At 41.4% G+C, this 17554-nt stretch overlaps 1 protein-coding gene across 7 annotated transcripts in view; it reads right to left on the reverse strand.

Moving 5' to 3' along the window:
• Positions 1 to 17554, reverse strand: part of SCRN2 (secernin 2) — an 83279-nt gene that overhangs the window by 1726 nt on the left and 63999 nt on the right. For 2 of the 7 annotated variants that reach the window (XM_073683483.1, XM_073683485.1), the window contains 8 exons: positions 16542 to 16618; positions 12387 to 12555; positions 12130 to 12311; positions 11810 to 12009; positions 11219 to 11434; positions 10344 to 10509; positions 8114 to 8294; positions 4848 to 5062 (listed from right to left, as the gene is read on the reverse strand). In XM_073683483.1, coding sequence (XP_073539584.1) covers positions 4859 to 5062; positions 8114 to 8294; positions 10344 to 10509; positions 11219 to 11434; positions 11810 to 12009; positions 12130 to 12311; positions 12387 to 12554 — 1317 coding nt within the window. In that variant the 5' untranslated portion in view covers position 12555; positions 16542 to 16618 and the 3' untranslated portion in view covers positions 4848 to 4858. Of the gene's footprint in view, positions 1 to 4847; positions 5063 to 8113; positions 8295 to 10343; positions 10510 to 11218; positions 11435 to 11809; positions 12010 to 12129; positions 12312 to 12386; positions 12556 to 16500; positions 16619 to 17554 lie in introns of all 7 variants that reach the window. The other 5 variants (XM_073683484.1, XM_073683486.1, XM_073683481.1 and 2 more) reach the window with 3 other exon arrangements.

The raw sequence follows: 17554 nt of genomic DNA on the forward strand, positions 1-17554 counted from the left end.
GAGGTAATTACTCTGGAACGCTTTAGCGGATCCCCGATTCTGAGATTGTTTTTTCGTGACATATTGTACTTCGTGATTGTGGTAAAATTTCTTCGATATCACTTGCGTTTATTTGTGAAAAAAACGTAAATGTGGCGAAAATTTTGAAAATTTTGCAATTTTCAAAATTTGAATTTTTATGCCATTAAATCAGAGAGATATGTCACACAAAAGAGTTAATAAATAACATTTCCCACATGTCTACTTTACATCAGCACAATTTTGGAACCAAATTTTTTTTTTTATTAGGGAGCTATAAGGGTTAAAAGTTGACCAGCGATTTCTCATTTTTCCAACAAAATTTACAAAACCATTTTTTTAGAGACCACATCATATTTAAAGTCACTTTGAGGGGTCTTTATGACAGAAAATACCAAAAAGTGACACCATTCTAAAAACTGCACCCCTCAAGGTGCTCAAAAACACATTCAAGAACTTTATTAACCCTTCAGGTGCTTCACGGGAATTTTTGGAATGTGGAAGAAAAAAGTTAACATTTAACTTTTTTTTTGGTTACTTTAGACCCAATTTTTTTTATTTTCACAGAGGTAACAGGAAAAAGTGGACCCCAAAATTTGTTGTGCAATTTCCCCTGGGCACGCAGATACCCCATATGTGGGGAAAAACCACTGTTTGGGCACACGGCAGGGTTCGGAAGGAAAGTAGCGCCATTTGACTTTTTGAATGTAAAATTTGCTTGAATAATTAGCGGACGCCATGTTGCATTTGGGGAGCCCCTGATGTGCCTAAACAGTGGAAACCCCCCACAAGTGTCACCATTTTGGAAACTAGACCCCTCAGGGAACTTATCTAGATGTGTGGTGAGCACCTTGAACCCCCAGGTGCTTCACAGAAGTTTATAACATTGAGCCGTAAAAATAAAATTTTCACATTTTTCCCACAAAAATGTTTTTCAGCCCCCACTTTTGCATTTTCATAAGGGTAACAGGAGAAATTGCACTATGCAGTTTGTTGTGCAACTTCTCCTGAGTTAGCAGATACCCCATATGTGGGGGAAAACCACTGTTTGGGCGCACGGCAGGGTTCGGAAGGGAAGGAGCGCCATTTGACATTTTAAATGTAAAATTTGCTTGAATAATTAGCGGACGCCATGTTGCATTTGGGGAGCCCCTGATGTGCCTAAACAGTGGAAACCCCCCACAAGTGAAACCATTTTGGAAACTAGACCCCTCAGGGAACTTATCTACATGTGTGGTCAGCACCTTAAACCCCCAAGTCCTTTACAGAAGTTTATAACATGGAGCCGTGAAAATAAAAAAATCAAACTTTTTCCACAAAAATGATGTTTTAGCCCCAATTTTTTTATTTTCACAAGGGTAAGAGGAGAAAATAGACCCCAAAAACTTTTGTGCAGTTTCTCCTGAGTACGTCAATACCCCATATGTGGGGAAAATACAGTGTTTGGGCGCAAGGCAGAGTTCAGAAGGGAAGGAGCACTGTGTGACTTTTTGAACGCAAAATCGGCTGGAATCGAGAGCGGACGCCATGTCGCGTTTGGAGTGCCCCTGATGTGCCTAAATAGTGGAAACCCCCCACAAGTGACCCCATTTTGGAAACTACACCCCTCAAGGATTTTATCAAGGGGTATAGTTAACATTTTGAACCCAGAGGTACGACACAGAATTTGATAACATTAGGTCATTATATTGAATAAGTTGTCATTAGTCTTGAGCGCAAGTGCTCACTACTTGAGTTTGCATCGGGTACTCTGGTATGCACCATGTATCATGGGTGCTCAAGTGAAATGCTCGAGTCCCCGCCCGCATGTTTCACAGTTATTAGACACCCCCAAAAAACATGCGGGGATCGATCGTGCATGGCAGGCAATCTCCGCGAGGTTTTTTTGGCAGCGAAGCATATGGGGCAGAGACTCGAGCACCCGCGATACTCAATGCATACCCGAGCTCCCGATGCAAACTCAAGTAGCGAGCACTTGCGTTCAACACTAGTTGCCATATCGTTTTTTTTTTTTTTTTTTTTTTTTTTTTTTACTTTTGAAAAAAAAAAACAACCCTAACATTAGCACAACCCTAACCCCAACCCCAGCCCTAGCGTTTATTTTTTACGCCGTTCCTAGTGTGGTATAAGTGATTAGACGACCTAATTCTTCGGGTCGGTGCGGCTACAGAGATACCAGAATCATATCGGGCTTTTATGATTGACAGCTGTCACACTAAAAGACACATATTTTGTAAAATCTAGTTTTTGCATCGCCATATTTCGAGAGCTATAATTTTTCCATATTTTGGCTGACAGAGTCATGTGACGGCTTTTTTTTTGCGGGATGAGTTGACATTTTTATTGGTGCCATTTTCAGGCATGTGACATTTTTTGATCACTTTCTATTTCAGCTTTTGGGAGGCAGAATAAACAAACCAACAATTCAGGAATTGTTGTTTTTTTAAAAAAATTTTTATTCTACTCCGCGTGTGGTAAAATTGATAAGGTAGCTTTATTCTTCGGGTCAGTACGTTTACAGCGGTAACACATTTATATCGTTTTTCTATGTTTTGGCGCTTTTACACAAAGCTATTTTATAGAAAAAAATATTTTTTTGCATCATTTTATTCTGAGAGCTATAACTTTTTCATTTTTCGGATGATGGAGCTGCATGGCGGCTTGTTTTTAGCGGGACAAGATGATGTTTTCAGCGGTACCATTTTTATTTATATTTGTCTTTTTGATCGCATGTTATTCCATTTTTTGTTTGGCGGTATGATGATAAAGCATTGTATTTTGCTTCATTTTTTTTTTATTTATTTTTTACCGTGTTCACTGAAGGGGTTAACTAGTGGGACAATTTTATAGGTCAGGTCGTTCCGGACGCAGCGATACCAAATATGTGTACTTTTATTGTTTGTATTTTTTCATAATAATATTTATTGATGGGTACATTATATTTTTATTTTTGGTGGATTATATATATATATTTTTTTTTCACTTTCTGACAGTTTTGGTGTGGAATTATATCCAATTTGGCTTTAGGACAATTGTTTTTGTGTTTTTTCATTGAAGACAAATTAAATGAAGATAATAATACCAAAGAATTTGTGATTGCAATCATTTTCAGGAAGAAACTGAGTATTATCTGACAGAATTGCTGGGGTGCCAATACTTTTGGCCACCACTGTATATATATTGTACCCATTAAAAATATTTATGAAAAAAATAAAATAAACAATAAAAGTATACATTTGATATCGTTGCGAATGGAACGACTCGACCTATAAAACTGTCCCAGTAGTTGACCCCTTTACCAAACACCTTAAAAAAAATAAAAAAAACAAGGCAAAAACTATGCTTTATCATCATACTGCCGAGCAAAATGTGGAATAAAACATGATCAAAAAGACGAATTTAAATAAAAATGGTATAGCTGAAAACGTCATTTTGTCCCTCAAAAAAGTATCAATTTTACCACACGCGGAACGGCATGAAAAAGTAACAATTCCTGAATTGCTGATTTTTGTTCATTCTGCCTGCCAAAAATTGGAATAGAAATTGATCAAAAAACGTCATGTGTCTGAAAATGGCACCAATAAAAAAGTCAACTTGTCCCGCAAAAAACATGCCCTCACATGACTGTTGGCCAATTATAGCTCTCAAATATGGTGATGCAAAAACTAGTTTTTTGCAAAAAAAAGGCATTTTTTACTGTGTGACAGCTACCAAACATAAAAACTCAATATAAATCTGGTATCGCCGTAATCGTACCGACCCGAAGAATAAAGTCACCTAATCACTTATACCACACGAGAAACGACGTAAAAAAATAAATAAAACCAATTCTTCACCTGCTGTTGATTTGTTCATTCTGCCTCCCAAAGATCGCAGTAAGGCTCGGCGCCCATTTATTCTGCGCTCTATGCTGAGCGCTTACACCGGGGTTTCCGTGTAAATCTCTGAAATACGTGATTCAGACGAAACCCTGGCGGAAGATTCCCTACAATGAGACAGATGGAGGCACTGGGGATGCCTTCTGGCCTGTGATTCGGCGGTGTCCGTCTTTTTATTAGGCGTACATAAAAGTGCCGTCGGTCACAGTTTTGTGAACGTCTAAAAAAAAGGACACTGCTGAACAGAGGCCAGATGGAGTCCAGAGTAACTCTGCTGCCTCATTATAGTGAATGGATTCCTCGGGGGTTTCATTTGAAACACGTCACTCAGGGACTTAAATGGAAACCCTGATATCAGTGCTCAGCGTAGAGCGCTGGATAAATGTGATTGAAAATATTATGTAAAATGTTCCCAATAACGTTACGAATCATGGTTTTGTGCTACCACCTGGGAATGGATCTGGTCCGATGCTGCACTACTCCGGTCCCAAGCGCCGCCATTGTCCTGACCCGGGAGGCAGAGTTATTATACGTGCAGGGAAACTGTCCTAATCTTGTGGAGCGTCGCGTTCTGGTGTTGTGAGATGTGTGAGGACACGGGGCGCCCTGTCTCTCACTAATTTATCTACCCGGGGATTATGGAACGCTGTCTTCCCCGGTTGTCATGCAACACAGGACGCTGTTTTGTCTGCCACTATGCAGTGTTGGGATATTGTCCATTCAGCTGTTGAAGCTAGGAGGGAGTGGCTGTCTGGGGATGATTGGGAGGTAATCAAAACCTGATCATTAGGCAGGCTATATAATCCTGCTCCCTGCTCAGGCCTTTGCTGTTTATTGCAGTTCCCTATGCTTGGTGGTGACTGGTGCTAGCATTAGTTTTGCTATCTTTTCAAGGGTTTTCTCATTTTCTCTTCTGGTTTTACTTCCTGGGGTTCTTGCAGAGGTACTCACCTGGTTCTTGACTAGGCACCAGTCGCGTCACCAGACGCCTGCTGTCCGGCAACAGTGGGCCTGGGAAGGGCTCTGCCTAAGTCCCCCTTCCATTTACTGGGAGCTGGGTGAAGAGTATTCCCGACCCTCAAGGGCTCTCCTAGCTGGGCAGCTTGTGCCAACTTGCGTCTGTGGCTGCGCCTTTGCTGGTTTAGTGCCAGCCCTGCTGGGTCTCTCTGCGAAGTACATAACAAAACTCAGCAACATCCACTGCTGCTTGTTTCTGGAAAACACACATGTAGTTAAAATCCTCACCACACCTGTAGATAAATTCCCAAAGGGGTATCATTTCCAAACTGGAGTCACTTGAAGGAGGATTCTGCTCTTCTAGCACTTAGGGGCTCTGTATATGGAGTCTGCATACTATTCTACGAAAATCTGCGCTCCAGGAGTCAAATAGCGCTCTGTCCCTCCCGAGTCTCGCCGTGTGACTAAGCATTACTGCACAGCCACATATTAGGTATTTCTATATTCAGCAGAAACTGTGTGACAAATTATGGTGCCATTTTTACCCATTTCCATTTCCCAGTGTGAAAATGTAAAATCTGGGGCTAAAACAAAGCTTTGGTGGTAAAAATGTAGGGCATGAGGCACATCTAGGTGTGTAATGAGTATGTTGACACTACATGAATTCAATAAGATGTATAGTTTGTAAAATGGGGTCTCTTATGTGGGGGGGTTCTGCTGTTTTGGCACCTCAAGTGCTCTGCAAATGTGAAATGGCACCGTCAAACCAGCCCAGCAAAATCTGAACTCCAATATGGCGCCCCTTTCCTTCTGAACCTTCCCTTTGTGCCTCAAAAGTAGTTTTTGAACACATATGGGGTATCTGTGTACTCAGGAGAAATTGCACAATACATTTTGGGATCCATTTTCTCCTGCTATCCTTGTGAAAATTAAAAAATTGGGGGCTAAAACAACATTGTGGGGATAAAAAAAATTTTTTTCATTTTCACAGATCAACATTGTAAAATTCTGTGAATCACCTGTGAGTTCAAGGTGCTCAGCACACATCTAGATAAGTTCCTTGAGGGGTCTAGTTTCCAAAATGGTGTCACTTGTGGGGGGTTTCCACTGCTTAGGCACATCAAGTGCTCTCCAAACGCAACATGGCGTCTGCTAATTATACCAGCAAATTTTGCATTCAAAAAGTAAAATGGCGCTCCTTCCCTTCCAAGCCCTGCTGTGCACCCAAACAGTGTTTTTCCCCCACATATAGGGTATCAGCATGCTCAGGAAAAATTGTACAACAAATTTTGGTGTCAATTTTTTCCTGTTACCCTTGCGAAAATAAAAAAAAATATGGGTCTAAAGTAAAATTTTTGTGAATAAAAGTTAAATGTTCATTGTTTTCTTCCACATTACAAAAATTCCTGTGAAGGGTTAATAAACTTTTTGAATGTGGTTTTGAGCACCTTGAGGGGTGCATTGTCACTTTTGGGAGTTTTCTGTCATAAAGGCCCCTCAAAGTCACTTCAAATGTAATGTGGTCCCTAAAAAAATGATTTTGTAAATTTTGTTGTAAAAAAAATTAAAACCTTATAACTTCCTAACCAAAAAAATTATGTTTCAAAAATTGTGCTGATGTAAAGTAGACATGTGGGAAATGTTATTTATTAAATATTTTATGTGACATCTCTCTGATTTAAGGGCACAAAAAATAAAAGTTTGAAAATTGCAAATGTTTACAATTATTGCCAATATTCAGGTTTTTTTTCACATATAAACGCAAAAAATATCGAACAAATTTTACCACTATCATAAAGTACAATATGTCACGAAAAAAAAGTCTCAGAATCAGTGGGATCCGTTGAAGCGTTCCAGAGTTATTACCTCATAAAGTAATAGTGGTCAGAATTGTAAAATTTGGCCTGGTCATGAAGGTGCAAAGGGGTTAAATGAATACAATAAAAGGTATATTAAATACTTTCCACCAAAACTATAACTTAATCTGTGGAGATCCTTATACCAGCATTATAACATGCTGTCTGCTGATCAGACATAATGTGATAATTGACAGGTTACCTTAAAAGTCCATACTTACATATCCATAAACTCATGCCCCCCCCCCTTTAATAAAGTGAAACCTATAAAGGACGACCAATATCGTACAAAACCACTATATCAGATCTATGCCAAACCCTATTCGATTCTTTGTTCTAGAACTGTCCACGTTATAGAAGATAAAACACGTGTCAGATACAACACAAGATGACTTGGTTCATCTTATGGCAATTAGTAAAACAAGTGAAGCGTAGGGTTCACTTATGACAATTAGTAAAACAAGACCTTAAGCTGATGTCACACATTTAACTTTTACGGTTTGAGTACAGATTGCGATGCCTAGACAAGCCATGGGTCTCTTGATCCGAACTAAACAGTCTCACCAGCATTTTAAGCTGTTGAGTTTGGGTCAGGAGACCCACAGATGGTCTGAGCATTGTGGACGGTACTCGACTGTTAAAATTATATGTGTGAAACTGGCCTTAAAGGGAATTTGTCAGAAGGTTTTTGCTATGTAATCTGATAGCACCATGAAGTTGGGAGAAAGACCCCAATTCCAAGGATGTATCAATTAGTATACTGGGAGCAGCAGTTATGATACAAAGTCACAATTTTCTCTGCTGCAGATCTAGCAGAGCTCAGTTGTTGAGCTGTGTATAACCCCGTCCACACCACAGCTTTCTGTGTACATTGTATATTGACAGAGTTGATAATCAGTGCTGGGGGTGTGGTTGGATTAGGAGGCACAAGGCCTCTTGTCCTGTAATGATAATCTGTTGCTGATAATACAATGATTGTATTGAAACAGCAAAAACACAGCCTAGTAAGTGACAAATCACTGTAATTGGGGTCTCTGCACCTACAATATGATGCTCTCAGATTACATAGCAAAAACCTGTTGACATATTCCCTTTTTTGACTTTCTAACCAACGCTATAAAATAAAGAAGGGGCAGTGGATTATCCTGTGACTGAGAGATCAAACTATACAGGGCTTGTCTGTAGTCTAGAAGCTACATATCCACATATGTATACATAAACCGGTAGGATTTATGTAACAAAGACTGTTCACGATGTTGCTTACTCTTTTTTGGGCCAAACGCCATATTACTATGTGAGTAATGAATGCACCCAAAAAAATCCCCACCCAATACACAAGTTGGGATCAGACAATGTTGCGGACTGGTTTTAGTAAATGCTCATCAGTGTCATTGCACTTCATACCTCATTTCCTTCAGATGTCTCGAGTGCCCTCTGGTGGTGCTTGTAGAGCTCATGCCTTCTGTCCACCTGTGTCTGAAAGCAAGGGGTTTGCCTGAGAGGGTCTTTTTCTCCAAACGTAGGTGACAACACCCAGGGCACTTGTGTCACTCGTGAGCAAAATACAAACGGCTTAAATACAGACCTGTGACAAATGTCGGCACAATCATATATTTAGTATTTTTTTTATAAAGGCTGTTCAGGATTAGACAAACCTGGCTGCTTTCTTCCCCTAATAGCACCTCATCTCTCTATAGGTTGTGTCTGGTATTGCAATAGCCATCTTTTTCTAATCTTCAACATCTCTTCAATTAAACAATGCACAAATATACACTACTTAGAAAAAGTTAGAGATATTTGGCTTTTGGGCGAATAGTCAGGATGAACCTAAAATGCATCTAACCTTTTCAGGTGAACTTTATGTGACCGTCTCTAAATTTTTGGATGCTCATGTCCAACAGTTCAATGCTTCAGTACTTTTGCACAACTTGCTGTTCTCTAACAAGGAGCTTAATGGCAAAACTCACAACAAGTGTTTGATCCATGAATCGCCCAATAAATTTCGGGGTTCAATTAGCATTGGTATTAAACAGTCCTCCACATCCTGCTGTTCACAATTTGATGTCATGAGAACAAGACGACACCTAACAATTGATCAACAGTGCGAGGCTTCAAGGATGTTCTCAGACCGAAATGTCCACGGAGCTTAGGGTATCATAAAGTGTCATCAGCAGGTTGCAACAGATACAGAAAGACTGGAAGAGGCACAGAGAGGGGCAGTCAGACTATAACTCGTGCGAGGATCACATCGCAATCCTCAGACTGACTGTCGGCTCTCCCGACTTGAGCGTGACAGCCGCATAGAAATACATGCTGTCACACTCAGGTCAGGAGAGCCAATGGCCAGTCCAAGGATTCCAATTCTATTCTCGCGCGAGTTCTACAGCCGTCTGACTGCACCCTAAGGTAGAGAAGTGGACGTCCTTTGGCCACATCCCACATTGAGGATTGCTTCATTGTGAACAATGCCCTTTGGAACCGGATGATGAATGCTGCACAACTCCAGGCACATTAAAGGTGAGAGGCACCCAGGTGTCACGTCAGATCATTCAAAACTGTTTACATCAGCGTGGTCTGCGTGCTATACGACCTGCAAGGGTACCTGACCACACCACCAGGCACAGACATCATAGTCTTGCATGGGCCAGGGAACATCTACGGTGGGCGAGAGACCAATGAACCTCAGTGCTGTTCACTGAGGAAAGTCGATTCACGCTCAGCAGAAATGATGACTACCAACGATGTTGGAGATATCAAGGAGAGGGCAATACAATAGCCACTGTTGTCACCAGACGAGCTTGGTACAGTGACAAGCCTCTACTACTTGAATAACATCATTAATCCAGTCATTGTGCCTTTGCATGAACAACACAGGTCTAATTTCATCTTCCAGTTCATCGAGGTCGCATCATTTGGGAACCGCTGCTGGAGATTGGGGTACCTCAAATGGAGAGGCCTGCACTTTCCCCACACCTGAATCCCATAGAAAACCTATGGGGAACAGCTGAGTCACTATTGTTGGCTTTTGTTTCAATAAATTGTTTGAGATGAGGAACTTGCAATTTCTTGCTTCTACGTAAATGCCATACTATCATGATAAACTATCACTGTAGCGTGAACTTTAAGTTTTCCATAAATTTCGCCTGAAACCCAAATATCCCTAATTTTTTTTTCAAGTAGTGTATTTGTACAATTTGTTGGGTAATGCAAGTGCCTGGCATAGAAACCAGGACATTTACTAAGCAATCAAACCACCAATTGGGCACTTGATTTTCCATTATAGCAAAAAGAAACTGATTCTTCCAATTGAGAGAATAACATTACATTGGTAGATTTGTGACCTCCTGAAAATAAATGTTATTTTTTCTATTGTCTCTGCACCAAGAAACATTTTCAGTGGCTCTTGAGCAAGACAGCAGTGCTGCAGGCAGGTAACAGTATAGCATTTTTGCTGCACTTTAATCTATTTGATATCTGATTATCTTAGAAGTTGAGATGCATGAAGAAGGTAGGTGTGCCAGGTAATGTAGAGTCCTTGGAAGTGAAAATGGACTTTAGTTATTTTAAGAACACAGAAGCCCCTGCACATCTCTACAGCATTTATAATTAAATGGTAAGATCAGTGGTCTCTAACCTGGATGGATCAGGTGTAGCCGTCAGTAGATGGATGCACGGTAAATGAGGACAGCGAGGAAGCACAGAGACCATACTGGATGTAGTACGGAAGCCCCCAGAGTCCATACAGATCCCACTCTCCTTATTTCTCAAGAGCTGTATCATGGACTCTGCTGTGATGTGCCCTAGAAGATAATTATATGTATTTATATCATTCTGTTTGATTCACTTTCCTTATTTAGGTTATATTCCCAAATATGCAGCGGATTCTCCACATGGATTTGCGTGCATAAATCCCACCATGTGTTACAGTATTATCTCATGCGAATGCTGTAGAGAACCTCCACAGCTCAAACTAACTGGCGCTGCAGATTTTAATTCTGCAGCATATCAATTTATGCTGCAGATGTCGCCACGGATTTGACTCTGCAGTGCACAATTTCCACAACTCAATGTGCAGTGGCATTTTATCACTGTTTTCCCGCTGGGTCCAACATCAGTCATCGGTCCTTAGCACTCCTGTACAGTGAGTGTTCTGCCTGATCATAAAAAAAACAGAAGAACACCTTTCTTTTTTCCCCTTTGTTATGGCAGCACTATGAGATGTATACAATGCCCAAAAATGTTGTCACCATTATGCTTTTTCTATACATATCTCCTCATGTTACTCTACTCTGACAGCCCTTTCTGGTACTGAATCATACCTCTAGTAAGAGTGCTGCCCCCCTGTTAGAAGAATTACTAAGATTTTAGTAAGAACAGTGGTGTTATAAGCCCTTTTTATGGGGAAAGCAACAAAAAAGTGCCCTAAAAGTGTTCCACATAAGACGAAGCACATAATTTGTGGTATTATATTGTCTATGTAGTAGAACATCACTCTTCTCACCACCTCACCTTTTTGCTTCTCTAGTAGTTCTTGCCCAGATTTGTATCTTGCTTTTGCTGCCTCCATGCGCACTGGTTGTGTCTTTAAAGAATAGACAGTTCTGAAGTTGAACTCTTCAGTCCCATTCCACCAGCCCTGTGCCAGGGCATGTGAACGGAGGTGAGGGTGCTCCTGCCATATCGAAGTACCTATGCTCAGCTGGTTAGAAATGTTCCGAGCGCCCTCTGTGTAGGAAAAGTATTAGCCTGTTAATTTCCTTTTGTATGATTCATATCTTTCTACAAGTGCATGGATTAGACTGCCGATTACTTCAGACCTTTATAAATTCCACTAAGTACCACTGGTAGCCCTGGCAAAGCTTTAGCTTAGTGGAGATAGAGTGGCACTCACTAACCTGTATCTGTCCCGCACTACAATGCATGCCACTCTAGGTAGACACCTTAACCAACCACTAATTGAGGCTCTGGCCAGAAGTAAAATACTTATTCAATATAGGAGCCATGATCTCTTACTCCATACCTGTCACAGAACCCAATATAGCGACATTGTGTTGATTGACCCTATAGAATGCAACAACATTTGAAGATTTGGGATCTTACCTGTAATTCTCTCTGCCACCCAGTATGGCCCAGCAGTCTCAAGCACGTATGCCTCTAAGCGATCACACAGCAGGAACGTGTTATGGTACATGAAAGGCTCGGGATCCTCCTTGCAGCTACCTCCTTGCCCATACTGGGTGAGCAGATCAGCAATTACCTCGACAGCTTCTTTAGCAGAATGGGCACGCTCCAGTGCCAGTCTACACCACAGGCAAGATATCGATATAAGGTGTAGGCCATGAATACGAAAGAGTAATAAGAGAGTAATAGATACTGACCATATATACAATGGTCTGCCAATATTATATCTATTTTCTCACCTGACCAAATCCATGCCAAGAAGTGCATCACGCTCTTCTACTGGTTCTTTGGTCCACACAGCTTCATTCCCGATGCAGACTCCCATTTCATTAGCACCCATTTCTGCACCCCACAACCAAGCTGGACGACTCAACAAGACAGCCAATGTCTTTGGTGCCTGCTCCACTTCTACGTATGTGCACTTACCATCAAACATCAAATGTTAATATACAATGAGACCATCATACAGGAACATTTCAGGAGTGATCAATCTTACCATAACTTTGGACCCTCTTGGGTGTGTAGCAGCACCATAGTACACGACCTCCTGGACTTCCATGTGAGGTCGGTCAGAATTCTTTGCAAAAACAACAACTGGTGAAAGTGAAGCTGGAGGAAGTGACACAAAGCAGTCACAGGAGCTGGGGTACGCGGCCATGGACATGCTGCAGAAAAATGAAAAGGAGTTTTGTCAGTTGTTGTTCCTCTCTAAGAAGGAAGTTCCTGTCTGATTGCGGCTCCAGTGCTTCTGAAAGATGCAGATAGGTTTGGCCTAATAATCACAATATATATTTTTTTTAAATTGTCACCTTTCAAGAGCCATATTTTTTAATTTTTTCCGTTGATGTACTTTTTGTTTGACGAGCTGCATTTTTCACTGGCACCATTTTGGAATACATTCAGAAACCAGCAACTGATGTCGGCGTGCACGTGACTGGGGGCGCATGGCAGTGACGTCATGCACTCCTGTTGCTTGCACGCTGAAGTCACCTGCCGGCTTCAGAAGATGGTGCCGGGGGCCAGGGTGCGGGGGGAGAGGAAGGTGAGTAGAAGCGTTTGTTATTTTCTATTCATTGAACAACCAGCGAAGTCAGCAGAATGGGGGACATATACCAGGATGGGGGACATATATGCCATGAAGGAGACCATGATGGTGGGCATATAGACCTGGAAGGAGCGCAGGATGGGGGACATTACAACATAATGGGGGAGGGTGGGGGGACTCATTTGTCCTTATAGGAATTAGAATAGTACAGGGGCCCATACAACTGAAGAACGTGCAGGAATTTTGCCCCTGAGCCCATTGGGCTCCAGTTACGCCACTGCCTGGCAACCAGGGTTTGTGACCACAACAAATATAAATTATATTTAGTCATAGTAATGCAGTGTTATTAGATTACTATAATGTATAGGGCTGCTATGTGAGCGCTGTATATCAGTATCTAAATAGGGTTTCCAGGCTAAAAAGAAAATTCTGCAGTCACTCTATTTGACTGTAGTCTGCTGAGTCACGACAGTGTGTACTGCACATACTGTTACAATTCACTGGTATTTCAAGTACAAGTGGCCTGTCACATGACTGCATTTAAGCAATTTCCATATTTGTGGTCACGTTCTGACTAAAATCTTATCTGCTGTTCTAAATTGCATAAATGCAGTCACCCGCTCACACTGCAAATAACGGTGAATTGTGACAGTGTGCAATATGCACACTATAACGGTTCAACAATCTGCAGTCACACAGTGTGACTGCAGACTTTTCTTTTCAGCTCAGAAAACCCATTTAAGATTATTCTAAGGCTAAGGACTCATTTAGATGAGAACATAATACAAATGTGTGCTGTCCGAGGAAAAATCACACTGACCTACGCAACAATAGGGCTATTCAGGTGACACATTTCACATGGACCAAGTAAATCGCAGCATGCACTATTCTCTTCCGAGTATCGTATGACACTCACCCACTTAAGATTCGCCTCCCAAACAAAATTACAAAGTAAGATCCTGTACGGATTAGCCATATAGCATCCGATTTTTACAGATACATTGCAGTTACCAACCTAAGAAACTACACTGCTCAAAAAAATAAAGGGAACACTTAAACAACAGAATATAACTCCAAGTAAATCAAACTTCTGTGAAATCAAACTGTCCACTTAGGAAGCAACACTGATTGACAATCAATTTCACATGCTGTTGTGCAAATGGAATAGACAATAGATGGAAATTATTGGCAATTATCAAGACACCCTCAATAAAGGAGTGGCTCTGCAGGTGGGGACCACAGATCACATCTCAGTACCAATGCTTTCTGGCTGATGTTTTGGTCACTTGTGAATGTTGGTTGTGCTTTCACACTCATGGTAGCATGAGACAGACTCTACAACCCATAGAATTTGCTCAGGTAGTGCAGCTCATCCAGGATGGCACATCAATGCGAGCTGTGGCAAGAAGGTTTGCTGTGTCTGTCAGCGTAGTGTCCAGAGGCTGGAGGTGCTACCAGGAGACAGGCCAGTACACCAGGAGACGTGGAGGGGGCCGTAGGAGGGCAACAACCCAGCAGCAGGACCGCTACCTCCGCCTTTGTGCAAGGAGGAACAGGAGGAGCACTGCCAGAGCCCTGCAAAATGACCTCCAGCAGGCCACAAATGTGCATGTGTCTGCACAAACGGTTAGAAACCGACTCCATAAGGGTGGTATGAGGGCCCGACGTCCACAGATGGGGGTTGTGCTCACAGCCCAACACCAAGCAGGAAGCTTTGCATTTGCCACAGAACACCAGGATTAGCAAAGTTGCCACTGGCGCCCTGTGCTCTTCACAGATGAAAACAGGTTCACACTGAGCACATGTGACAGATGTAACAGAGTCTGGAGACACCGTGGAGAGTGATCTGCTGCCTGCAGCATCCTTCAACATGACCAGTTTGGCAGTGGGTCAGTAATGGTGTGGGGTGGCATTTCTTTGGAGGGCCGCACAGCCCTCCATGTGCTCGCTAGAGGTAGCCTGACTGCCATTAGGTACCGAGATGAGATCCTCAGACCCCTTGTGAGACCATATGCTGGTGCGGTTGGCCCTGGGTTCCTCCTAATGCAGGATAATGCCAGACCTCATGTGGCTGGAGTGTGTCAGCAGTTCCTGCAAGATGAAGGCATTGAAGCTATGGACTGACCTGCCCGTTCCTCAGACCTGAATCAGATTGAGCACATCTGGGACATCATGTCTCGCTCCATCCACAACAGACTGTCCAGGAGTTGGCGGATGCTTTACTCCAGGTCTGGGAGGAGATCCCACAGGAAACCATCCGCAACCTCATCATGCCCAGGCGTTGTAGGGAGGTCATACAGGCACGTGGAGGCCACACAGAATACTGAACCTCATTTTGACTTGTTTTAAAGACATTACATCAAAGTTGGATCAGCCTGTAGTCTGTTTTCCACTTTAATTTTGGGGGTGACTCCAAATCCAGGCCTCCATTGGGTAATAAATTTGATTTCCATTGATGATTTTTGTGTGATTTTGTTGTCAGCACATTCAACTTTGTACAGAACAAAGTATTCAATGAGAATATTTCATTCATTCAGATCTAGGATGTGTTATTTGAGTGTTCCCTTTATTTTTTTGAGCAGTGTATATTTGATCATGTACATTTTAAAATGCTTATGTATAACAATGGATGTTACATGGACATAAAACACAGATGCCACACGTATGACAAAATGGATGAAAATTTCTCATACGTTTGTCTGACACTGGCCTAAGAGTAATATTGATGGACTATACTTCGGATTGAGCATCAATATCAAGTCATTGAGACTCAGAGAGTGTTGTACATTTGCCTGGATTGTATGGGCAAACGTATAATTGCAGTGTAATTTGTCAATTGTACTAATACTTCAGTGTCTCGTTTATATAGAGTAGATCACCAATCTACCCAGGTAAGGCCATAACTGTCCTACATTGCACTACGATGCATGAAGATACCAAAAACAAAAAATTGTGCTAGGACCAATAACAGTCACAAATTAAGTATAAAAGTTAATAATCTTTATTAAACAAAATTGTTTAATAAAGATTATTAACTTTGATACTTAATTTGTGACTGTTATTGGTCCAAGCACAATTTTCCGTTTACATAGAGTGCCAAACTAAGCACTATCCACACTGACTTACAAAGGTTCTGAACGTGGCCAGATCAGATGACAATCTCTGCACCCCATTATCAGTCTCAGCCTGCATTCCAAATAGTCAATTGGTAAATTCTTAATAAACATACATTTCACTAAAAGGGTTTATTCTCGTCATTTGGAAATGAAAGTGTACTTTGTGCTTTGATTGCATTTGAATCATTGTTATCAGGTGTTTGTTACATATTATCGGTGGGTGACTGGCAGATTTACACCCACTTTTATTTGATTTACCGCCCTGATGAAAGCTAATCCTGCTACCTTCTGTCTCATTGCACATATACATGTCATAACAATGCAAACTGAGAATACAGCAGCTTGACAGCTGCAGTTGGTGACATTGCCAAAAAGTACTTCCTAGGCTGTAAGACTTGACATTATGTGCTTCAGCCCAGTAAGTCATACCACCCATACCATTATAATACCTCAGTTACTTTATCTCCTCCTCGGAAGTACCTTTACGTACAGTAGGTGCTGCAGATACTGCTCTGTCTGTACAGGCGTCCCACCACTGTAGAACCGCAGCCAGGCTGAACTCTAGACCTAGTAAGAGAAAAGAAGGGAAAAACAAACTTCAGTTCACCAGTGCAGGCAATGATCCACGAAGGGTGCGGTGCATGGAAAGCTCAGGTGAGTGAGTAGAAAGAGAAAAAAGTTATCCAGCTACCGCAAAAAAAAAAAAAAATTTGAGAAAAATATATGCAAAAATATTAAAATTGTCATTTATTGAATGCTCTAAAAACAAGAGAAATACATAACACTAGGCCTATGCGTTTAGAGTGTTACCACGCTCTTAATCATGGCACTATTGTAAGACAATAAATGATTTAAATACTGAAAAGCATGCTGAACCGTCAATGAGTATCCACCCACAATTGATTTATCAGTTAAAGATATGCTGACTTATGGTAGGAACAAATCAATGACTTATATCTTACATAAAATACATATCACAACAAGACATATTATGACAAAATTGTTCCTTAATAATAATATAACAAATCCGTTCTAAAATGTAAGCCCGAAGGTGATCAAGTGTCCACACGAAATATCCAGAGCGCTTCACTGGTTCGCAAAAGAGCTGACCAATCTCCTCTCCACGCCAGGCACTTCACCCTTTCAATACCACAAATCTGCAAACTACCAATGTCACCATTGTGTTTTTCCAAGAAAGTACGAGATGGATCGGAAAGAGATTTTTTACTGCTATAATAACTGTTGCTGGGATCTGTTTTTGCTCCATTAATGTGCTAAGAGAACCTCACCTTCAATTTTTTTTGGTTGTGCAGCATATGTATTGAAGGTTACATGTTGTGCACATAGCTAAGTAAATAAGGTGTGTGGAGTTACAATTAATACAGAATGTATCGTAGGGTGAACACAGTTCAGGACACAGCTTTCAAGGGGTGTTACAAATGTCGAACATTTCGTTGCCGGTTATGTCAGTATATAAATAAACTCATAAATTTTACATTATGT

Source organism: Phyllobates terribilis, unplaced genomic scaffold (genome assembly GCF_046119375.1).
Source record: "Phyllobates terribilis strain yellow unplaced genomic scaffold, ASM4611937v1 Scaffold_5__5_contigs__length_657084704, whole genome shotgun sequence".
In the NCBI taxonomy this organism is placed as follows: Eukaryota; Metazoa; Chordata; class Amphibia; order Anura; family Dendrobatidae; genus Phyllobates; species Phyllobates terribilis.